Source organism: Petromyzon marinus, chromosome 46, assembly GCF_048934315.1.
Source record: "Petromyzon marinus isolate PM22_M1 ecotype Great Lakes invasive population chromosome 46, UKy_Petmar_22M1.pri1.0, whole genome shotgun sequence".
NCBI classification, from domain to species: domain Eukaryota; kingdom Metazoa; phylum Chordata; class Hyperoartia; order Petromyzontiformes; family Petromyzontidae; genus Petromyzon; species Petromyzon marinus.
The window spans coordinates 13,237,436-13,262,384 of NC_133712.1; the positions used below are offsets into that span (position 1 = coordinate 13,237,436).

Below are 24,949 nucleotides of genomic sequence, written 5' to 3' on the forward strand. Positions count from 1 at the left end.
TAATAGGGGAAAGGCAAAAACAGCGTACATATGTTTGTATCCTTGCCAGGGTCGACTGAGAATCTTCAATATTATGGTTATAATCATGACTACCACCGTGGCAAATCTCAGGGTGGTAAATCATGCACACCACTTGGTGGTAAGTTAACGGTGCTTGATTGTATTTGTAAAGGAGAGACCAGGCCCCAAATGGAAAAGAGGAATTTTACCGTTGGCTCAGGAATGGCCAAGACTCATTTCATCACCAGGACACGTTGACTTGTAGTGTTATTGCTACATCAGAGAAGAAAAAAAAAGCCACTTGCTCTGGGCTCACATTATTATGGAGAGCGCACACTTCTCTTCAGGCACATTGTGTCCGTGTGAAAGAAAAAATACAGCTGCGAATTTCGAATTCTGCTCAATTCGTTTGTAATTTAGAGTCAAGCATTCCTGCCTCAGAGACAAAACAACACGTGTCCCCCTCAGAACCTGGAGCACATTCACCACCCTGTTGGTCCAGTGACGAGCACAAAGAGTCCAAGTCCATAATCACCCCCTGGTGCCGTTCCCCAGAAGAAAAAAAAAACCTCTTCCCAGCAGACTTAAAGTCTGGGCATGCAACGCTACAGCCTGCCCCAACAGGCAACTGAACAAAAAAACACCACATACTATACTGTATTCAAAATAAATAAGCAGGTACAGAGGTTGGTTTGAGTATTTTTTTTCCAGGAGCGTTCATTTAAACACACCAACCGTGGATCAGCCTCAAAATCACCGAGTCTAATCAGCAAGATGCAGCCACTTAAAATGATGCCACGGCGTGCCACGGCGAAGTTATGCTAGCTGCCGTGACATTAGTGAAGTTTTATTGCGCTGGGTAAAAGCAACGCGGAGGAGGATGTTATGGCAACGCGGTCAAAACCAATTCTCAAACAGTTCCATCGTCCCGGGCAGAACGTGATGAATATCACGCTGGCAACAATGGCCTGTCTCGAAGCGAAATACAAACCGCTCAGAACAAGCCCACCTCTGAAAGCAGATTTTAACCAAACCCGCTACTGTACGTGGAAAGCAAGTCTGCATTCCACAACTGCAGGCCAGGCGACATACCGCTCCGCACACCCGCGATAAATTTTGCGCAAAATAACCGTTGTCAAGTGCGGCTTTGACTCCGGCCTTATTTACTGCGTGGACTCGAATGGAACAGCCAGGTGAGTGTAAACGGTACAACCCTCCTGTTGCTGAGCGGCACAACGAAGTCACGAAGGAAAAAAATGCACTGTTCGGTGCTTTTTAGAATATTGCAGAAACCACTATATTTCACCACTCAAGTAAACGCTCGTGTCGCTGTTTGAGCCTGGAGCGGGGTGGGGGGTACGCGAGGGCACTTTTTCAGAGCTCGTGGAGTGAAACGCCGCTTCGGGAGAGACTGAGAGACCGGTTTTTCGAGCCACTATCTCAGGACGAGTTCAGTGGCGGCACCAAAAAATTCGTCCGACTCAAGCGATAAGGCGCCATGATTTTATCACATGCCCACCACTGTCGCGTCGAAAACACCAAAACACGTAGAACAAAGCATGTTCAGTTCTTCGCGAACAATGCCATTTTTCATGAATTTTTTTGCACAACAGCAAAAATTACATTTTATCGCCCACAATAAAGTATGTTTCCTTCAGCTATAATGCATAAGCAATCGCCTTGCTTTGGGATGTTCAACAAAATGTTTTAGTCAGGTCTAAATCAAAGAGTCTCTCCACTCGATAAGTAAAGCAATGCTCGTCTCTGCCAGTGGTTGCAAAGCAGTGGTGCAAATTTCACATTTCCATGACAGGGAACAGCCTTGCTGCAGCATAACCAGTGTTGAGAAACAATCACTCAAGTTTATTAACAAATAAAATTTCCCAATCGCCTTTTGCTGGAACGGTGCCACACGCCTCCCCCTCGCTGTGCTCACTCGCAATGTCCTCAACCGTGGTCTCGTGAAACCGAGCTGATCTCACACCGCACACTGGTTCCGGTATTGCAGTCGGCACTTGGGAGCGGTGCCCACCAGAAGCGCGCACCTGAGGAGCAGCATGTTGCACTGCCTCAACCAAAACCTGCGGAGCCGTTCCCAGGTGCGAGGGCTGAGCAGATGTGGGTGGCAAGCCTTAATTCTGCTTTCGATGACGTTTTTTGAGCCACCGGTCGGCAAAACCCGGTAAAAATTACAACAAAAAGCCCCTATCTGCAGAGCGAGCCAGCCATTGTGTGCCAGGGTGGTTTACCAAATTCATGCGTCACCTAGGACAGCGGAGGCACGTTCCCCAAACGGGGCCTCCCTGTAAAGCCGGGTCGCACGTAAGCAGCTTAATGGCAGAGTTCTCTATAAAGGCACTCCGTAAATAAACACGTGTTTATTGTTTGTTTACAAGCGCTGCACCCGCAACGACTGACTTCGCCGTTGAAACGGGGAGATAATTACGTCAACATTTTACGGTGAGGACACGTTACCGGGAACGGGATGATACAGGGAAGGCGGTGGGGGGGGGGGTTCTGTTGTGAAAGCGAAACACTCGAGTAAAACACGGCTCGTTCGTGCACAGCTCTTGGGCCACTTTGTGATCAATGCCCTCCGACCTCGACGATCAATACTCTTTGGGTCATTATTTACAATGACCATATTGGCAGCGAACCCATTCTTGGCGCTGATCTAGTGCGGTAGCTACAAGGGGGAGAAAAAACACAAAATTACCCTCTCTTTATTAAACACAGCTGCGCACGGGGAGGACAACTTTCGGCTTAACCGCACGTCACAAAGACAAAGGAGGCTTATAAAACGGCACTCCGCAGAACACGGGCTTGGCAGGTCGGTCCAACAAATTACGCGTACATCACAAGGCCCCTCAAGCACTGACCATGACATCGCAGGCTTCTCTCAAATTCCAGGTTGCAAACTTAACAGCTTTTCCTGAGCTTTTTTTCATCCCCAAAGGGAAACCACAAGCAATCTATTGATTTGTTGGCTTATTTACACCGCTTTACGTACGGGGCTCACTTCAAAGCATCCTCAAGCACTTTCTCCAGCACGACGGGAAAGGCCATCAAATTTCAACTCTCGCGGATTGACCAGACATATTTAACAACAAAAATCAAATAGAACTCGTTTGCTAATATCTCAAAAGCCTGGGGGGTCCTTTGTTCTTATGGGATGCTCGAAGCCTTCAGTGGGCACTCCTCACCCCTCTATTGGCCACCACAATGGAACGTCTTTAAACACATCCCTGCGGCCGCGAGACGGACGTGTGCGTGCGGTTCATGCAGCGGCGAGGCAGACGGGACGAGTGAAGAAGCCCTCCCCTTATGGCTGCTCCCCGCAGCTGTTTTGACAGCCATGATGGATGACCTTTGCAACCCTACGCCTGACCCCCCCCCACCAAACTCCCTCTCAACGGCTCTGAGAATGGAATGTGGCCACTCACGTGACCGTTTCCATTGGCAACAGGCTTAAAGGGGCTCCGCATACCCGTAATCCAAACAATGCACACAAATTATACATATGCACGATTATTATACGAGAGTGAAACTTTTGCCCTGAGCGTCGACTGTACAACAGCGCCAATTCATTATGCACAGCTGCCAGTACGATTTTTTTTTATACAGGGAAAGAAGCATGGGTGTTATGACGCCATTAGGGAACAAGAGGCAAACACAATATTCAGCCATCCTTCAGGATGGGCCATTAATACTGACGGGTTTTCCCACTGCATTTTAACGCAAAACATGTTACCCATCGCCATACAATTGGAGCAGCGTGTGTGTAATGTTTTTGGGCCTGTGAACAAATTATCCGGAATGCATTCGGTGTCCTCAGATCTCGGAGACTACGCAGGGTTGAGGTTGCACAGTGCTTGGACGGGCGATCACTTTTGCATAGAACAGGTGCGTAGGCTGCTCTGCGGTTATTTTGTCAAAAGGTGCAAAAAAAAAGTCCATTCGGATGGTGAACTTCAATGCTCCCGCCTCTATGCTGCCTTCATTCACCAACCCGCAGTGGCGAGCATGGTCAAGTATGGTAAAATAACCCCCACAGGCTGCTGCAAGGCTACGTTGTCAGCATACAGTAGTGCAGAAAAAGCCAATGTCATACTGCCCGGTGTAGGGAGGCTCTCATCCAGCAGCGGATTGACAAAAGGCTTTACATGTGTAGCGTTTTATACCAGGCACATGTGCACATTCATAAACACAATATAGCCTCCAATTAAAATAAGATGAGTACTTGAATTTATACTAAAGACTGTAGGCATTTATTAAAAGCAGTATGTTCAGTTTCCCTGCCGCACCCTGTGCTGATAATAAACGGTGATAAATTATGTGCATCAGTGCCTTGGTCTGGGGCTATGAAGCCCGAGGGCTTTGGTTCCGACAGAATTGCCAGCGTTAAGGGGAAGATCGCCCCCTACAGGAGTATAGATGGGCCACCACTGTTGTTCAATCGCCAATCAAGGATTAACGATGCGAAATGCAACGGAAGGTTATTTCAACATCAGCCATGATCAATCCACTGGTGGATGAAAGCCTCCCCAATCCTCTGCCACAATCCATCATGATCCTGCGATGTAATAATCCACCGAGCACCTGCACGTGAGTTTATTTCATTTGTGCCCTCTCCTCGGTGGACATCCACTTGGACGTGTTCAATTCCTGGCTTTCCACTTCATAAAGAAGGTTATACAGCGTTATACCCATAACGCTCCACTCTAGCGCTGTGGTTTCATAAAAAAACTTACATTGCCGCCGGTCCATGGTTTACAGAAGGGATTAAACACTGCCAATAACTAAGGCTACCCAATGTCCCAGTGTGGCTGGGACAGTCTTGGTCCCAGAACGCCTGTCCCTGGTTGCCCGAAGCTTTTGTGAAAAATCGGGATTGTGTCGCAAGTTTAAATATTTTGGTGTCATGCAAAGGGCGGGGCCTACCCAAATTCTGGGTGGGGTTGGCAGGGGAGTGTGGGTGTAAACGTAGGCGAGGGTTGGGGGCGGTAGGGGGCTACCAGCTCACCAAATATCCTGGTTGAGCCTCTCAGAAAATGTGGTGACCTGGGAACCCTGCAGTACGTGGTTACAAAGCCTGACTTTGCCAATTAGCCCCAGAAGGAGGAAAACCAGTACAGAGTTTTTTGTGCTTATGCAACTCCTGTTGGTTCACATTTGTATGGATCTGAGAGCCAGTGGCAGACATAACACATTCCTATGGCAGGACCAGTTCATTATTAACAAGATGTTGACTCCAGCAAGGTAATTATCCACAAATCAAGAGCATATTTACAACAGAATATAATACAATACAAATCACAGCAAAAATATTGTTCATCCCTTTGACAAGTCACTGCTGGCTGAAGGCTTATGCACAGTCATGATGGATGTTGGCCTTGACTACGCTGATCAGTGCAGCTTAGTGGAGAGGCGGGGTTCGGTTCAATTGTTACGACAATAATATTTACCCGCGGCTGGAAATCAAACTCAGATCTCTGAATCTCACAGTTCACGGCGTAGTGTGTCACAGCTCTATTCATCTTATAATCTTCGACATATCGAGGCAGATATAACCACCTACTCTGGTCACAAATCTCATATGACCGTCCGTATGGACTAGCGCCGTTAATTTTACGCAATGTGATGCTCCGCTGCAAAGATCATTCTCCTGTTTCATAAAAAACCGAAATGTTTACCTGTATCCTATTACAAAGCATGTAACCATTCAGCCACGGTGATTCCATTAACCAACCACGATTCAGGAACGCGATTCGATGCCTGAAGCAAAGCATGTTTTGTCTCGTTCGCATTGTTTCTAAATTGTCTACCATCTATTTTGCAATTTGATCAAATTGCTCACAATGTTTGTTTGACTTTTATCGTTTACATTTTCCCCGTCTCATTTGTAGTTCACTCAAATAGCCCAAATGTAGCCTGATCAGATTTTTTTGTTTGTAAACAGTTGTAAAACCTGAAAAGCACCGCATAATGTATAATCAATTTAAAAATAAAGTATCAGGAGCCTGAAAAATATTACCAATCAATGAATTTATGTTTACACCCACACTGATAGTCCAATAACAAACAAAAAAAATTACAGTTAAAACCCAGTCTCGCACACTCATGCTGAAGTCTGTGGGCTTGTTATACCTCTTCGTTCTCGCGCCCGAGCAATTGGTGGAAATTACAAATCCCAATTAAGGGGGCCTGACACTTCAAAGCACAAACACTGATGACTTCTCTCGAAGAGGTAACAAAAGACTGGTCTGAATTGTGATTATAGAACTGTAATTGTGATTATACAACGGACAGGTCGGTCTTAATCGTGATGATGAAACGATACTTTTGATAATAAAGATAAGAATACATTCACGGTCAAACATGTAAACAGTAGAACACGTAGGCAACCCTTACTAGTTGGCTGTGGTGTCGGGTGGTGGCGGGTGTTAACGACACATTTATATATTTACGCGATCCAACCCAAAAACCTCTATTATGGATGTATACAATATTATGTAACCGCATACCGACTAATGATAATGGGCTGCAAATGTGATTCATAATTATCAGTCCTTTGCCAATTTAATTCACACGTTGGTTGAGCCTTACAGGAATGTGCTCATCTTACCAATAACAGCTGGAAAATCAACTATATACTCGGTAAAACCACCCACGTTATGTTGACAATCAAACGCATTTCATACAATTAAACGCGGCAACAAAGACATCAGACCGTACGTAAATAAAACCTGCGTACCACATTGGGGGACAAAATTCGCGACCCCTCTTTCCCAATGCATTGTTGGGGCGACAGCGCCACCTAACGACAGCGGCTTGGCATCAACCACTCACGGGGCCGTTCTCGTCACCAACTCTGGTTGGGGTGGGCGATAATTTAATCTACCAAAGGAGATTTTTTTTAATTTTATATATATAAAATAATTATAACACCGAGACGACAAAGTGAAAATAACTAAAATGGAAATGATAAGAGTGATATATAATTTAACAAAATATTTGGGAATGTTTACGTCCGTGAAAATGTGACGTCGCCTCGATGCGAGCGGCACCGCAGCAAAACTAAACGGGATTCGGCGAACGTTAAAATAATTAATTATAAACACACGCCCGTTAAATTAATTTTAAAGACAAAACAAATTTAATTCAAGCGGCGGCATTCGTCTCATCGTCGTCGTCGTGGCAGTACACATTTAAACTCCGCAAATGAAACGCGAGGGTCGTAAAAGAAACAAAACATTCTTGAGGTATATTTAAAAAAAAACAAAATGGTCAAAGTAGTGTACTGTATTGTGGAAGACGCCCAAGCGAGATGAGGACGAACACATCGCGTGGAGATGGAGCGATTAAATCGGTTCGCGAGCAATGCAATCGGTTCGGTTTGCGGGAGGCATTCGTCCAGCAGTGGATTTCTCACGGACGACGACGACGACATTGACGTTGTAAATCGAATGTTTGTTATCCAATTAAGTGAATAACCGCATATGTCAAACGGGAGGTAAAAAAGGGAAGCAGGTTTCTAAAGAATAATAATAACGGGAGTGGCAGGCCAAATGAATGGACTATTATTGCATCACAGGTTCGCGAGGAAAGCCGCGTTAAACCGTAAGGGAGATGGAGCGGTGAAAGCAGCTCATGTGTAGGTGTGCCGGGTGGATTGTCTTGGGGAGCAAAAGGGCTGTTTCATCCAGCAGTGGAGTGAGCATGGCTGATGATATCACGCTGGGCTCTATCACCCCCCCACCGCCCCACCTCGTCATCCGTGTTCATCCGATTCACTTTCGCAAAGAGGCACAAAGTGCGCAGGGGAAAGCAAAGTCGACCACGCACAAAAGTCGCCCGAGCACAACCCAACACGGGCAATGTCGTCGCGGCAAAGTCGACCAAAGTTGACTTTTGCAGAGCCCGACCTTGGCAAAGTCGACCACGAACGTATCCCTCGCAGTGAGACCTGGCAACTGTCGACTTGACGAAGTCGAACCCACAAAAAAAGTCCACCACAAGTTTACCTCACAAAGTCAACCACTGCAGTCGCCAATGTCCGGCACGGGAGACAATTAGGGTGGGGGGGGGAGGGAGGACTCTCGAGAGTTCTCCGGTGGAGGCGGCGCCTTCCGCCAGCAGCGGCAAGAGCGAGCAGTTGCAGGGCTGCACTTCTCCCACCACGTTCACGAGCACTGGGACCCCCCCCCTCACTAACTACACGGCGTTGCATAAACACCCCCCCTCTTCCTCCCCACACACTTTGCCACCGATAAACACGCAGCCACAACCGGCCCTCACCTTCTTCCCCCGCGCTTTGCGGCTGCATCTCATGTTGGCAGCAATGACGACGAAGATGCAGCTGCTGCTGATGATGTTGCAGATGATGGTGATGATGGCGTTGCTTGTTGCTGATTATGATGTTGCCGATTTTGGTGATGACGCCGAAGATGTTGCCGTAGCCGCTGTTGCCGATGATGGTGGAGGCGATGCCAATGATTATGCAGTTGCTGCTAATGATGACGACGATGTTTCTGGCGGTGTTGATGTCCATGTTGGATGTGGAGGCGACTCCGCGGGGCCACGCTGCCGTCGCACTTGGCGCTCGCTCGCATTCCCCACAGCGCACAAGCAACTGGCCAATCGCGCGCCCGCGGGGGAAGTCACGTGCGCAGGCGTCGACCAATTGAAAGGCGGAACGCGGCCGCTTCGCACGCGTTTGATGTGGGGAATCTAAAGCGGGCGGGGCTGGGAGTGGGAGAAGAGAGGGGCGGGGTCGGGGGGGGAGGGGTTCAAGTTCACGGTTTAGACGAGTCCACGTTGTCCACTATACCCCCACAATTATAACACACATTTTTTTTTAGTTACATTTATTTTAGCTACTTATATTTTGAGCCCTGCTGCATAAATCCTGAAGATGATGAAACTTAAAAATGATGAAACTTAAAGATGTTTTGTTTAGCGAGATAGTGCTGTAGATTAATAAAAGGACGGTGATAGTGTGGTTTATAGATATACTGTAATACAGTATATAATTGCGAACCATCCACTACCGCCACCCACAGGAACCCCCCCCCCCTTCTCCGCGACGAGAATGGTTTAGCCTGCGCAGCCGTTAGCGAAAAACGCGGGAAAATGCGACGGTGACGTCGCCGCGCGTGAGGCGGCCGTGAGGGGGCAGGGTTTCATCTCGTCTGCAAAAATTAGCGAATTCAACGCAATTGACGGTTTAATTACTCCGTCTGGTTAATATAGATTGAAAGTTATGTATAAGCGTGGATTGTATGTGGAGATACAATGTGTATCTCCACATACAATCCGCGATGAAAATATAGATTTTGCACGTTCAACCACCCCTTGTGTTACAATGCATATATAATGGTTTATTTTTCACTTGAAATGTATTCTTCTAGTTTATTTTCCACGAAGTAGAATCTAACCGTCCATGTGAAATAAAAAAAACTTGGGACAGGATATGCCCTTTTCCGGCCGCCATGTTTTTCCTTATACCCGCCAAAACCGCGCGTGACGTAACCCGTTCACGCCCCTTCCGCCTCACTGCGCCCCTCGGCTCGCGACTCCACCATTGGCTTCGCGCGCGCACGTGACCGGGCTGAGCCTCGCCGTGCGCGTGTGATGCGGTGGACTGTTCCACCTTTGCATCCGCCCGTGGGGGTGTTTTGTGTCGTTATTTGCAGCAATGCGCTTTGAGCAAATCGATGCGCTCTAAGTAATCACCCCCGCTCTGAAACCGTTAGCCGATGGGTTGTCCCCGAGGTGCCGTGTGCAAAGCGCGCGTAAAAGCAGCACCGCCGAACACGTGTCCGCATTTCTGTGGTTGCTCGCACGGGAGGTTGGTGGTGTCATTATCATCGAGCATCATTTTGTCTTTGTCGGCGCGATGTATGTTTTATATTTGATGGATTTAAAATATTTTTTTAGAAATGCTGCTGAAACAGGGGGATGATGGTGGTCTCTTGGACCAAACGGCGTTGGGAACGAGCGAAAAAGAAATGTTTTTGCTTTCGGTGCTGGTGGTTGTGATGGTGGTGCTGCTGCTTTTGGAATGAGTTGGTTTTAGCGCAATGGCGGGGGGAAGGCGTCGTTTGTCGCTTCGACGGAGGCCAAAAAAAAATTTTAAGCCGGAAAAAAAATTTAACCCAAAAAAAAGAACCGACGCCCCTGGTGACAGACGAGAGGTCCGTCGGTGCCGGAGCCAGCCAGCCTAGCCAGCCCGTCCGCCAGCCCGCCTGCCCGCATGGCCTCTAACAATGGGAGCCCGCCGTGTGTTGTGGCGGCGCCTGCCCGCCCTTGCCGCCCGCGCCTGTGTGTGTTTCTCGCGTGCGAGCAGAGTAAAGAGCAGCAAAGAGGCGTCGACACAGGAAACCAAAAGCCCCCCCCTCTCACTTCCAATCAACAAAAAAAAATTAGATAAAAAAAATTTAATTTTGAAAATTTTAGCGAGCCAGCCAATCGAATCGACATGAGCAGCAACGAGTGTTTCCGATGCGGAGGCTCTGGCCACTGGGCCCGCGAGTGCCCCAATGGAGCCGGTGGGGGCCGGGGGCCCGGCGGCCCTGTCGGACGTGGAGGCCGCGGCCGAGGAGGTAAATGCGGCCCCGAGAGGGGATCGGTGGGGTGTTTGGGGGGGTGTGACCATACTTGACCTGTAGTGACCGGATCAGTTTTGACTTGATGTGACGTGGTAAAATGGTTTGACGAGTTGATGTTGCGGGAGGGGGGGGGGGCTATACCCCCCCAAACCCATGTGAAACTTAAAATCGTGACCAGTTGAAAATATTTGTTTAACCCGTACTCGACTAAACGGATACGATCGGACGACGTGACCAGAATAATTTATAGTTTTGTGTGAATTTCGTTTTAAAATTGCACCGAATGTATTAACGTGAAATTGATTCCGATCGAGTTTTGATTTTATCGGATTTTTTTTAACCGAGGCAGAAAATATGCAGAAGGGAAAAACAACTCAACGACTTAGCCATTTTAACACGAGGCTGGGGATGGCTAAAATAATAAAACAAAAATGACTACCGTGGTTAAAAATGTAATCTACGTGAAAAAAAGACTTGTCGCGCGTGTCATTTGTACGTAAAATGTTATAATTTTTAACAAAAAATGACCACCCCCGCGCGTGACGTGTCCATGTGGCGCTGTGGGTCAAAAACGTGGTGATGGCGGTGATTGCGGCGGGAGCGAGCCATTGTTAACGCGAGGCGAGCGCCGTAGTAATCATTTTAAATACCCGACAAGAGTACAAAACGAGAGCGTTGATGTTGAGCTCGTGCTTTTTTTATTTTAACACGTTCGGAATTAAGTCGAGGAGCAGGGAGAGGAGGTGGGGGGTTATTAGAAGATTTAGAAATGGGGTGGTGGGAGCTTTATTGTAAAAATGAGAGAAGCCTTGTGGGGGGATGGGGGGGGTTCGGAGATTTAAAAAGGGGGCGGGGGGGGGTTGAAATTTTATTGTGAACATGAGATGGGGGGGGGGGATGAAGAGTGAAGCCGTGGTGGGGGTGCGCGCGTGGTGGTAGCGGCGGGCGCAGAGTGTCGAGATGACGCAGCTGGGAACGAGGCACAAAATGGCGCCGCTGTGCGGCTGCCGAGGCGAGGGGCCGCGCCCCGCGACCACGAGGGAGGAGGAGGAGGAAGTGGCGGCGGCGGCGGCGGGAGGAGGAGGAGAAGCGGTGGTGGTGGTGGGGGGGGTGGGAGGAGAGGCGCGGCCGACTCCATTTAGCGAGAAGCCGAGCCAGCGGCGACGGCCGTTTTGAGAGGCGGAAAAAGTCCGTCGGTGTGGTTTTTTTTTAAATGCTTGATTGCGTGGAGGAGGTTTGGTTTTTTTAAAACGCAAAAATTAACGCGGGGTTTCGTGGCGCGCGCTTGTGTGTGTTTTTTTTTTACACATTTCACAGATGGATGCTATCGCTGCGGCGAAGGTGGCCATATAGCGCGCGAGTGCCCGTTGCCCCAAGACAGTGAGATGGCGCCATTTGCACCACCACATTCGCACACACGCACATTTGCTGAATTGTATATTGGTTTAAAATAAATGATTTTATATTTTTTTAAAAATGCAGCAGCTTGATCACGAAGGCCCCCCCCCCCCATCGGCTATTTTCGATGGTGTATAATAAAACCACTGGCGTTTTATATTTTTTGTATCGCATGAACACGCTGGGTCGTGGTGCGTGAGTTTTGAAGGCTCTTAAGGGCAATGCATTTGCTGCTAAAGATATTTATCCGATATGATTTTTTTATATATAAATTCGCTCAAACCAAATGTTACGGATGTAAAATTGGTCAATCGTAATGTGCTGCATGTTAATTGGAATGTTTGCGTGATTTTTCATGAGCCGTTTAAGGAAATGGAAAACATCGTGAGGATGCATAGTGCATTAGTACACAGAAATTAGGCTACTAGTCCAAAACGATAACATTTTATAGAAATTAAGCAAATTTACGAGTTGCAAATGATTACATTTAAACATACTCGTGTTAATTCATAAACAGGGACTTAAAGATTCTTAGTTTTAGAAATCTGGTCCGTGCACTGTGGATAAAAGGACTAATTTAACGTTAATTATTAAACCTACAACATTTAGGGCCAATTAAATGTCGCATCGGATTGACACTTATTTTATAAGACTTGCCAAATGGTATAATTTACGTTGGCCGATGCATAAATTCAGCAGCTATTTTACCCGTGTTGCACGCGCAGCTGGTTATTTTAAGTAACTGAGCAATCACCACAGCAGTGCGACTTACGACCATTGTCGTTCTCCCAAAATAAAAAAATCCATTTCTGAAATTTCCGACAAATGCTGGAGAGGGTGGTATGAGAGGCGCCCGCCCCCCACCTTTGCACTGAATTGACCTGAATGAGTGTGGTTTTCGTGTGTATGTGTCTCTTCAAACACCGCAGCATGCTACAACTGTGGCAAGGGGGGCCACATCGCGCGCGAGTGCCCCGAGGGCCGGCAGGACCGCGGCGGCGGACCCAGCTGCTACACGTGTGGCAAGCAGGGCCATCTGGCCCGCGAGTGCAGCAGTGGCGGCGGTGGACCCGGAGACAACAAGTGCTACGGGTGCGGCCAGCGCGGCCACATGCAGCGCGACTGCACCAAGGCCAGCAGATAGAGGGAGACAGGTGAGGGAAGGGAGCTGTGAGCGAGCGCCTGGTGGGTTTCGGAGGGCTCCCCCGAGTTGGTGAGCTGGGTGTGGGTGGAACGCAATTTCCCTGGGGTGGTGAATAGCCATTGATTTTTGTCACCTGGAGCAATTAAAATGAGGCTGTTTTCTAATGAACGGTGTTGGCTGTAGTTGCGGTGGATTTGTTAATAGGGTGTAGCCCCCATGGTATGCATGTCAAACTCTTGTGTAAACTTGTTCAAAATTAAAGGTTCGAGCCTATCCATGAACGAGTGTTTCAGGGCTACATCTGCTAATATGCTTGACGTCCATGTTTGGTTGTAAATTTGGCCCTTGCAGATGGGTCTAGGATTAATAGTTCCTGACAATTGATTTGTGGCTAACCAAATTGTCTTGGTTTTAAGTCTTATTTTTGCATACTAGTCTAAGTATGTATGCGTTTGACATCCTGGAACCTACAGCCTGAGATATCCATGTTTTAGGAACTGGACTGATGGAAACTGATTTGCACTTATGGGAAGACTAGATAAAATACCATTTATGCTATCAACAAATGTGGTATTTCTCCCAATTCTCAACTTATTCCACACCCTGGCTTACAGGCAGGGATTGAGTTGAAAATCCCGACCGTTCGGTAATTTGGTTGTCACGTCCCCTTGGCTGTGAGACTCGGTTGAATACCTTTTTTAAGGTTGTCAATGGGTCCAGTATGTCGACTTTTACATTTCAGGTAGGGGGGGGGGGCAGCTCTTTGGGCAATCTGTGGGTTCCCAGGCGTTTCCTCCTGCACTAATAAATGGACATTTGAAAGTTTATGCAAGGGGGTGGCCCTTTGGCAACGAAACAAACATGTTGCTTGTACAAAGACCCATTTTTGTAATTTGACCCAAAATCCATTAATTTACACTTGGAAGCTAAGGTGTGAAAAAATGCCTCGTTCAGACGACTTGCCACCTGACGTTCTTTTCCCGTGTCTGTCTGCAGGTGGATGCTTGCCAGGGAAGCAATGAAGGACGCATTTGAGTGCAGCCACTCGCTGGCTGCCATCGTCCCAACGTGCTCGCTGCATGCCTCACCCCCCTCTCAAAGGCAGACATCGCTTGGCCCCATCCAAATCACCGAAAAATATTTTTCTTGTTTTACTTTTTGATGTTTCCCGTTTAAAAAAAACAATTGTGTTAATTTCTGTTTGGTTTATTTTTCTCCGCTAAATGTTTAGTGCTCTCACCAGTGTAGATTGAGGAACTTTGTTGCATTGGGTTACCATAAGTGGAAGGCAAAAGGGGAAAAAAGAAACCCACTGCCATAGAAATCTTGATCGCATGTAAATCAGGCCTGCCCTGGAATTTGATTCCCATCCTGAGGGGGTGGTGTTACACTTTGGATTCCCCCCGCTTCGTGTAGGACTTGTCTGGGGGGGGGGGGGTGATTATTCCATGTTTGTCCAGTAATGGTGCATTGTTGAGACAAGATTCCAGGGTTGTATATTGGCCTAGTTAACTTGCGACATTGCTTTCTGTGCTTGTTTGGGGGGGGAGGGGGAGGTGTTTTCTTTAGGCACCACAGCCAGCTGCCCCGGCTTGAGTTTAAAAAGAAAAAAACCTGTCTCGTGAGCTGCTCACAACTGTGTTAAAAACAAATGACTCAACAGTTTGAACAACACATAGGTGTTGTTGGGATTTGTTTTTAAAATATGTTGTTGTGGTTTCCTGCATACTAATAAAAAAAAGTTTAATATGAAATGCTTTGTAAACTTGTTCTTCTCAAAGGGGTAGCTCACCTGGAAAATGGCCTATTTGTAACATTTATTTCCAGTACACTTTTAAAAATATTTAATTCCCTGTGGTAGATGGACTTGCCTGCTGATATTTGCAAGGTTTGAGGAAAAAATCATTGCTCACATTTCCAGGGCGGTGAGTACTTTTCAAGGCAAATATTTGTAAGGGCAGTTGTCTGTTTTGGAGGGTTGGTAAATGTTCAATGGCCTCTTGGAAATATTGCACTCCAAGCAATAACTAGGGTGGCCACTGGATTAAAACCGTGAACTTCTGCAACAAGTACAAAGTATACAAAAATTGTGACCATTTTGAAGGCACGTGGTTTGACATTTAATAACCAAAAAACTTGCATAACCCACCACCATGGTTTCACCCCCCCCTCCCCATTCAACCGTAAATGGCAAGCCGAAGGCATCCATTCGCTCAATGTAGAAATTGCACCACCTACAGGATATCCATTACAGGATGGTGGATTTCTGGAACGGACAAAGAATTGGCCACTGACCAGAACAAGGGATTGTGCTAAGTATTGAAAAAGAAGCCTTTGTACTTGTTCGTGGATGTTGCATGGAACGTTGAAATTGTTGAAAGTAACTTAGAACTGTAGAATAGTACAATTCATGTCTAGATTATAAGCACCCAAAACTTGTGACTATCAATAAAGATGTACAATTCTGCTTACACATGCCTATCAACTTTTTCAAATACATGGGAGTGAGCATACACGGTGGTACGGTTTATATGAACCAGAAGCGACGGTTGCAATGGGTGTGAAACGGGGGGGCAGGTTATGAAAGGAAGACGGGCATAATTTCACAGGTTATCGATGGGCAGACAAAGCGAAGCTGGTGACGTCTGAGCAGCTTTTAGTGGTTAACTGCTGGTAGAGGTGATGGCGAGGTGTGAACTTCGATAGCCCAATGCTCATGTGAAGGTAAGCACCCTGATAATTGCTGATAAAAGGGACCCGTTCAGTGAGGACTTTCACGAATGGGAGCATGACTGCTGATGAGTGAAAAACGTGTAATATGCAGAATGGAGTTATTGGCTCAATGTGAATGATCGTTCTACAGACTTACAACGTAGAATTAAGGTGGTGAGTTTTTATTTGTGCTTGTACATCACTGCCCATGGCAGTCCCTCATTTGACTTAATCGGATACACGAGCGTGATCAATTATTTGTGAACTCGGCATCTTTAAAAAGTAGGCACGTAAAAATCCATCAATTTACACTGATCCTTGTGCTCATACAAAAGAATTGGATACACGTGTAAGAGTTCTTTATAATTGATGGTAATTACACTAAGATTATTTTTGTTCCTGGGTAGTGTTATTTCCTAATTGCTTATGCCTCAGAGTACAGAAAATGGGTGTGATTCCCCACAAACTTTGCTTTTGTGACCAGGACAGTGATATTTGGACATTTACCTATTTTCCAGATAGATTCAGTGCTGAGTAAACTTGGAGTAACTTCTAGAACATTCTAGAACTTTGCAGTAATATAAATAGTATAAATGTAGGGGCCTTAAGCCCACCAGTTCAGTTTGGTTCCAGCTGCCTAAGTGGATACATATCTGCCTTTTTCTGAGACGGCATCAAGAGTCTACAAGCATCCGGCAGACGCATTTTGCTTCGTCGGCAGCCAATGTATCAATACAAGAGCGAAAAAGTCCTCTGTAGAAGCATCTGCTAAGATTGTGAGGCCTCCAAGGCATATTTCGGCATGCCTGTCGGGGATCAAGACAAACCCTGGGCACATTTCACCTGCTACAATTAAACAAAACTCTGGAAGGTAAGATGGACAATTTTTGCTCGGAATTTTGTTACAGAACTTGTTACATTTAAAATTGTAAAAGTTTTTATTTTAAAATGTTTTACAATTTTAAATGTTATTGAAAAAATCTATATGAAAAATGTTGTGAGAATCTCTTACACATTAGTCACGGGTGAAAAATGTATTTTTGTAAGATGGTACAGAGGGTAAAAGAGCCATGAACTTGATTAGGTGCTTTCGTGACTGCAGGAATTACTCTTTGGTTTTTTCGGTAAAGTCACGTAGAAATAATAAATAAAATTATATAATAGCATACGTTTCGATTGCAACACAAGAAATCATCAGGTACATCGGTACAGATGTACCTATAATAGCATACCACGTTTCGATTGCAACACAAGCAATCATCATCAGGTACCTGATGATGATTGCAATCAAAACGTCGTATGCTATTATATAATTTAATTTTTTATTATTTCTACATGACTTTACCGAAAAAAACAAAGAGTAAGAGCCATGAAGTTCGCTATCCCAAGAATTTGGCGGGAACCCACTGACCACTCAACTGTTACTTCTGCATGGTGGACCCTTCCAAACGTCGGACTGGCAAGAATGCACCTGCTTTTACCAGTAAGGAGAAAGCTGCTTGGAACAGCTTTGTCGCAGTGGTTCGTGGCTTCCTGGGCAATCACACGTTCAAAAACTACGTGGAGCTGGTTGAGACTGGTGAAGAACTACGGCACAATGGGCTGTAGGATGTCCCTCAAAGTCCATATCCTTGATGCTTATCTTGATACATTCAAGAACATGGGAGCGTATTCGGAGGAGCAAGGCTAACGCTTCCACCAGGATATACTGGACTTTGAACGCCGCTACCAGCATAATCGTAAATCTCGAAAAACTACTCACTTCTAAATCTTTTGTAGTAATTTTTGTATTACTTTAATATAAATACATGTTGGTTTTTTCTGACTTTATATGTGAACAAATTCGCCCGTTTGTTCATTCAAAATAGGTAAATTTCTAAAGATCACTGTCCTGGTCACAAAAACAAAGTTTGTGGGGAATAAGACATTTTTTTATACTTTTTAAGCATAAGCAATTACGAAATGACACGATCCAGGAACAAAAATTGTGCTACATAGTGTTATAGATGTAAATGTTGCATTTAAACTAATGTAACAAGGTAGACCAAATCAGATGGTACAAGCCCTGCAAATGCATGCTCATGCCACTGCTGGAGTAAGGGCATCCACTGTAGAACTTTAAGACAGCCACTCTAAGAGGGTATTTTGGCTCATCCTTCTACACTATCTAGTTTTATCTTGGATAAATCGGCCGACTGTGGCCTCTACCCATTTATACTGCTGGGTGGCCCAAGACGCCGAATTTAATAAACTTGCCCGATTGCTTCAAGCGCTGGTGGCACGAAATAGAATTGAACCGGTGACCTCATTGATTGCAAGTTCAGTGTTGATCACCATTACACCACGGCAACAGCACAGTGACAACACAACACTTCATTCTCCAATCAAATCGTGACCGCGCATCTTGAAATTTCTGCCAATCATGGGGTTGCAGTGGGGGGCAGATCATTACATGCCTACTCAAAATGCGGCTTAGCTTCCACAAATTTTGTGAAACTGCCTCGACGTTAAAATGTCCGTGGTGAGCAGTCTGTTGATTTGGCACGGCTTACGCCAATGCTCTTTACATAGCAGTGTCTGCTTATAATAAAGGCGCTATGCACAAATGCGCCAAATTATGCTCAGCAGTGCCATGGCTAAGCCAGCTTAGCGAAACAATCCCAAGTGACGCAACAACATCCATTTGGAAATTGAGTTCTCGCTCAATTTGGCAGAAACAGCCCGCTGGCCGGGGTCTGGCCTGTCAAAACTGACGAACGTGGTGACGCAAGCCACGACACCACCACTCGAATCCCAATTAGAATCTAGCGCCGAGACGCTTGGGAGGTTTTTTTTGGTAGAGCACTCCATTCGCACGCAGCTCATCAGCACACAATTCGACACGGGCCCTCTTTAAAGGGACATGACCATCCACCACACATTAAGGTGCTGTTGAGCGGCTGAAAGACAATTTTTTTTAAAGCCAGCATCTGTCGGCTGCTGAACGCCAAAATGTCAACACGCTCTCCCCCCCCCCCCCCCCGTGCCTGCGGCTCCACGCTAAAAAAAACTGTCGCAGCCACGTTTTGGTTTTTTTAAATAAGGCGACATTGGGTGGCAGAGCCGCGCAGCGACCGGCTCTCGAGGTTTGCAAAAAAAAAGACGGCGCCGTGACGTTACGCTCCGACCACGTGGCAAAGCGACGAACGGCGCTTGCGTTGTACATCTATCATTTTAATGCTTGGCAACAAAATTGGGTCAGGCGCCAGAAGCTTGGCAAATGGTTCTAACTGAAATCGGCGGACCAGAAATCCCTGCCTTCCATGCCCTGATATGTGTAGATTGCTTCCGAAAGGAAGCAATGTGTAGCTCACCAACATTAAATTCAAGTGCTGTGTTGAATGATGGAAGGTTTTTTTTAACTATGATTTGTTTGGGGACACGGACAGCATGGACGGGGAGTGAAGTCCCTTTAAAAAAAATCCCTGAACCTCTGGCCAAGCTTCAGGCACAAACCTGACCCCGACCTCACCACCTTTCAGTGCAACACGAGATTGAAATCGGCTTCTTCATTCACGTCAGCTTCTCGTCGCGCACAGACGCCTACACATTCTAACATGAAACAGCATCGCACTAGGTTTGTGTCTAGTCAAGAATATAACCCTATGCTCGCCCCTGAACTTGGCAAGACTGGGCGAGTTGTGGCTGGAATCTACCATGGGCCCTGACTGCGATCTTAGCTGCTTGTCGAAGGATAAAAGGCAGGATCCTGAATGCTCTCGTCGTGAATATGAATCAGTGGCCAAAAGTGAAGCCCACACGCTGTATAATTTAACCAGAGAAAGCTCACCTCGCACAGTGACTGACCAGCACATGTCGCAAGCCGCCAGCAACAGAGCCATTGTCTCCAGACGAGTGACCACAAGCAGCAACTGTCAGGGGCTGGGAACCGTTCATCCTCTATCACAGCGGTAAAGGCGCAGCTGTGCAATTGCTTGCTCATGGCAATGGCTGGCAGCTCTAGAGAGAGCTCCCTCTAGGTTTTTTTTTGGTCTACTCTTCCACGCTGGCCAAACGTCTTGGAAGAGGTGGGAGCACACCCACCACACGTGACCTTACAGAAAATGCTGAGGCGGACGGAGGGGGTGAAGATTTAATAAACTCGCCCACCGTTTCAACTGCCACGCCATGGGATTTAATCGAACCGGCGACTTCTGGATTGCAAATCCATCGTGATATCCATGGGTTCTGCTTAAATCCCAAATTGAGATGGCGATGTGCTGCTCACATGACCAGGTCAGACAAATCAACGTAAAATGTATCTGCAACATATTTGTTTTGCGGTTTGCGACTCTTCATTTAGCATTTTAAGACGCACTGTTTGTCGTTTCGTTTTTGCTGCATTATTGCTGAAAAGCTTACAAAAATAACCGCTTTTGTTCACCTTTAATATATACCTTTACAAGGCCATCTTATTCAAGAGTGAAACTAAAACCCTAAATGATATGTAAAAGCTTATATATTTACAGCGTTTATTCCATAATTATTCAATCACTTAAGTTCTTTTAAACGTTCATATTTACTTTCAGACAAATTACTCTCAAAGGATTTTGTTGCTTGATTATTTTTTTTAAAACACGCACAAAGCTTAAGCACAGGGCCAGAGCCGATTATCTTTTCTACCTGCATTAAGTCGGCACCAGCTTCCCCATACGCTAATGCTCATTTAATTTGTACACATGCCCACCTATACAACCATGAGTACCGTTGTACCAAGGAACACACGCATAAAGGGACACAGAAAACTTTAAATGTCAGCTCCCCGTTGTACAAAATAAGAAAAAAAATAATTTTTTGAGTGTTGCGGTTTTCTGCCAAGACAGTTGACCAGGTATTTTACTCACCACTCCCCTCAGTTCCTATTGTTTTTAGAAAAGGTTGAAAACATCATAAGTTAAGCCCCGTCCTACGGCAGCACGGGGGAAATCCCGTTAAAATGGCTGCAGTATCGCAAATCCCAGGAGCAACCGGCGCGCCAATCACGCAGCAGCAACGCTCTCGCAAAATTCTATTGTCAAAATTTTGCTTCCACTGCCGTAATTTTGGCCGTCACCTACTGCCATCTCTCTTAACCTTTAATCACTTAATGTCTTACCATCCCACTCCACGGTAAGCACACCTCAGGCAGCCAGCTAACCTTGCGTGGAATTAAAGCACCGATTGTGGATTAAGGGGTCAACGAGAACGGGAGGCACGGGGTTGCAGGCATCTTTGGAAAGGGTTGTGTACGAGCACTGTGTGTCCGTGCCTTCCCGCGCACAGGTGCGTTGAGCCGAAGGGAGAACGCGAGCGAGGTTGCTTGTTAAGACACGCGAGAGTAAGAAGATGGAGACAGTGGCGTACACCGCCCCAGGGCCTCTTCCTCCCCTTACGCTTAACCAGTCACTTCTCCATCGCGCGCGGTATCGCACACCCACCTCTATATATACACCACGCAAAGCAAATTAATTACATTGGCCGACGGGTGAACGTGAGAAACGTTGATCGTGATGTTATGCGTATAATATATACTAATTATTAATTTCAAAATAATAATAAGTCATAATAATTTATAATCCACCTACGCATTCTGCAGATTTCATGAATGTGCCTATATGCAGTAAGGGAGTGAGGGGAGGTTAGGGAAATATTTAAAAAGATTTAGAAGTTCAGATAAACACATACTTAAGGCAAGGGGGCTTGCCCTGTTTTGACAGTGATGACACGCACAGCAGTGTAAAGCCAACATTGGTGCCTTGGAGCCTGGGTCTAGTGACCCAACACCAATGCCAGAGGCCAAGAGGCAATGCTAATGGACTAAAGGTGATGCTGGTAGCCACATAATACTTGCAATTCAATGCCAGCGGCCTAAAGGAAATTTTCTAGGGACCAATGCTAGCTGCCTAACATGTGTTAATATCCTACAATAGCACGAGTGTCCTGAAAGCAATATTAGAAGTTCCGTGCCAATGCTAGCAATCCAGCAAGAACAGTAGCCTATCGCCAGAGGGATAATGCCAACGCTCATGACCCAACACAAACATTAACAGCCCATGTGCCAGCGTCAGGGGGACTAACGCCAATGCTAGAGGACCAAAGGGAATATTCACACGAGGGTACAGTCAAACCGGACACACACACATAACAAACACTTGCACGCACACTGCAGCACAACAGAGAGAGCGCGTGATAGCGCGCGCATGCACGAACACACAAGATGTGCAACAGACACACATGCACACACGCAGAGAGTGGAGCCAAGCGTGTTTTCGAGAGGCTCCAGGTTGAGCGTGCTCGTGTGTGTGTGAAACACCACACAGTGCAACAGACACATGAGTGATGGGCAGAGAGGGGAGCCGAGATTGGATCCAGGCTGCGCGGCTATTCCTGTGTGTGTTTTGGGGCAACGCACACGCGCACAAGTGGAGCCAAGCGCGGAGCCGAACGCGGAGCCTAGCGCGCATGGGCATGGGCCCCTGTCTCTAAGCACGAGTGGTGATGAGGAACTTGGGCGAGTTGGAGGCGTAAAGTCGGGCCTCGTCTGGCTGGATGCCGACACGGTGCAGCGACGGCTCCGAGGCGCTGCGGTGAATCTTGGGCAGGGACTTCTCCAGCAGCTCGATGGATGACAGGATCTGCACGGGTGGATAGCAAACACGCGTGTTCAAAACGCACACATGGAAAAGCAGAAGTGTGTTGCTACGTGCTTGTACGCTTGCACATACACGCACATATGCAAGAGCACAAGTACACACATGGACGTGCACAAACACATTAATGCAAATGTACGCATACACACCATGTACAGTATTCACGTCGCCCCGAGATGCCTGGATCAGTCTTAGTTTACTTAAATGCCACCCACCACCCCCCCCCCCCCCCAATTTGCCAAGTCTATACATGCTATAAATCAAAGTGTAAATTGTTTCGGTTAATTTGGTTGTTTATCTATTATGCGTTTTTTATGAGACAAAGAAAGGAAACGACAAAATAATCGGAAAATTTAATGGTACAGTGACTCCAATGTTGGACAATCTAATCCCTTGGTGGAGGGGGCAAGAGGGGGATGAATCATTGCCCGCCCATCTGTATGAGGCTGAGGTAAACCCGGAGTTAATTTATGACACAATACGCTCCGCATCGCCGGTGAGAGGTGGTAATGAGGGGCAGTAATGAGGGGCAGTAGTCAGGGGCGGTGTTGAGGGACGCTGGTGAGAGGCGTTGGCGAGGGGTGGTAATGAGGGGCGGTAATGAAGGGCGGTAGTGAGGTGGTGAGGGGCAGTAGTGAAGTGGAGTGGTGAGGCCGGCAGTGTGGGATGGTAATGGGGGGCAGTAGTGAGGGGCGGTAGTGAGGGGTGGTGGTGAGGGACGGTAGTGAGGGGCGGTAGTGAGGGGAGGTGGTGAGGGGCAGTAGTGAGGTGCAGTGGTGAGGCTGGTAGTGTGGGATGGTAATGGGGGGCAGTAGTGAGGGGCGGTAGTGAGGGGTGGTGGTGAGGGACGGTAGTGAGGGGCGGTAGTGAGGGGTGACGGTGAGGGGCGGCGGTGGGAACGGGAGACCCGACCTGTGGAAAGAGTGGCCGTTCCTCCCTTTTCTTCTTGATGCAGTCGACAATGAGGCGTTTCATCGCTCTGGGGCAGTTCCCGTACGCCTCACCCAGGTCGGGGGACAGGTAGCCCCGGCCCACCATGAAGATGATCTGAAACGTATGCAAACACGCACGCGTGGGCACATGCTCATTTCAGGAAAGAAATCGGCGCAAAAGGAACAGAAAAAAAGACTAATAAAAAAGACTAATATAACGTCATCTGAACACAATTAAGGAAAATAAAAAAAAAGGAAAATAACTACAAACTCAAAACATTTGCTAATTACTTCGGATTAAAATTTAACATTCTAAATAATAGGTGACGTTTCAGGCAATGGCCCTTCTGCACAGCACATACAGCGACGAATATGTCGAGTATTTGTTGTTTGTGCTTGAGCACCACTGCCCACTGGAGTATCACCGAATAAATAATCTGTAACATGTATTCATGTGGTCAAAAGCCCTCTCCGGCCTGAGTGCAGAGAAGAAGGGAATTCTGTGTAAGCAGGTCCTAGGGGAGATGGGTGGCAGGGGCAGGCACTCAGTGTCGTCTCAAAGCGCTCTATGTGCTACGGGCTCCCTTGCCCGCAGGGGAATACGCAATGTTATGAATAAAACGCTTCTTTGCAGGCAGCGACCAATATAAACCCGCGAGGCACGCGTACACTTCGTGCAAAACACACACGGACGCGCACAACGAAGGGGAGACCAAAGCGTGAGGGGGCAGCAGCCATGGGCAAAAAAGTGGGAAGAGCAACTGCAAAGGGATGAACGGAACATGTGCAACGGCTACCTGATGGACAACTGACACGTGAATAGCAGTTTACTGATAGACGAGTGCAAACCGAGTGATGGGCGAGTGACGGATGAGCGATAGGCACACGGGTGACAATCAACCGATGGCCGGCTAAAAGGTGATTGACGAATGGGTTATGTGACTATGAGTGAGGGGTAACACGATGTCTTATTCTAATCACTCAGCTATTTCAATGCTAAATTATCCTGTTTGATTTGTACTAGGTGCCTCTGTGGATGTGTAAGCTTTGACTTTAACATAGCTATTTCTATGACCAGTCACAAGCTAATCACTCAGCTATGTCAATACTAAATTTTCCTGTTTTATATGTAAACCCCTTTGTCAAGGTGCCTCACCTCTCTAAACCAGCTTAAAAGACGCTAAGAATCTTAACAACGTTCATTGAAGCTGTCGTCCCGACAGGTCTGTTCCTTTCACCTGAAGGCCACTTGTGTTGTGGCCGAAACGTCGTGAGAATTTTATTGTGTTATTTTATTTATTTATTATTTTATTCTCATTCTACGTGACTTTACCGAAAGAACCAAAGAAGATGAATCCTTGCAGTCACGAAAGCTTTAAATCGAAAGGTAACACGATGGTTAAGGAATGAGAAAAGAGTGACACAAGTGGCTGATGAGAGATAGACAAGTGACTGATGTGGAGGATGACAAGACACTTGTGACTG

General features: G+C 46.8%; 3 protein-coding genes across 6 annotated transcripts in view; 1 reads left to right on the forward strand and 2 right to left on the reverse strand.

Annotated features, from left to right (window-relative positions):
- The window catches only part of LOC116952254 (uncharacterized), a 77,595-nt gene extending 68,964 nt beyond the window's left edge, over nt 1-8,631 (reverse strand). Inside the window, exon 1 of the transcript XR_012946996.1 lies at nt 8,299-8,631. The gene's annotated coding sequence lies outside the window, so the exon portion shown is untranslated. The remainder of the gene's footprint in view (nt 1-8,298) is intronic.
- Nucleotides 8,632-9,705: 1,074 nt separating this feature from the next.
- Nucleotides 9,706-15,623, forward strand: LOC116952391 (uncharacterized). 2 transcript variants are annotated; one of them, XM_032971738.2, is made up of 5 exons: nt 9,706-9,850; nt 10,349-10,604; nt 11,928-11,990; nt 12,917-13,162; nt 14,149-15,623. In XM_032971738.2, the coding sequence occupies exons 2-4, from the start codon at nt 10,481-10,483 to the stop codon at nt 13,150-13,152; spliced, it is 423 nt and encodes a 140-aa protein (XP_032827629.1). In that variant the 5' UTR covers nt 9,706-9,850; nt 10,349-10,480; the 3' UTR covers nt 13,153-13,162; nt 14,149-15,623. The 2 variants fall into 2 exon arrangements, with proteins under 2 accessions (XP_032827629.1, XP_032827630.1); XM_032971739.2 differs by having other exon boundaries at nt 9,707-9,850; nt 12,938-13,162.
- The window catches only part of LOC116952393 (serine/threonine-protein kinase A-Raf-like), a 43,068-nt gene continuing 32,697 nt past the window's right edge, over nt 14,579-24,949 (reverse strand). For all 3 annotated transcript variants that reach the window (XM_032971740.2, XM_032971742.2, XM_032971741.2), the window contains exons 17-18: nt 23,445-23,579; nt 14,579-22,517 (exon numbers count right to left, since the gene is read on the reverse strand). In XM_032971740.2, the coding sequence (XP_032827631.1) occupies nt 22,365-22,517; nt 23,445-23,579 (288 nt within the window). In that variant the 3' untranslated portion in view covers nt 14,579-22,364. The remainder of the gene's footprint in view (nt 22,518-23,444; nt 23,580-24,949) is intronic.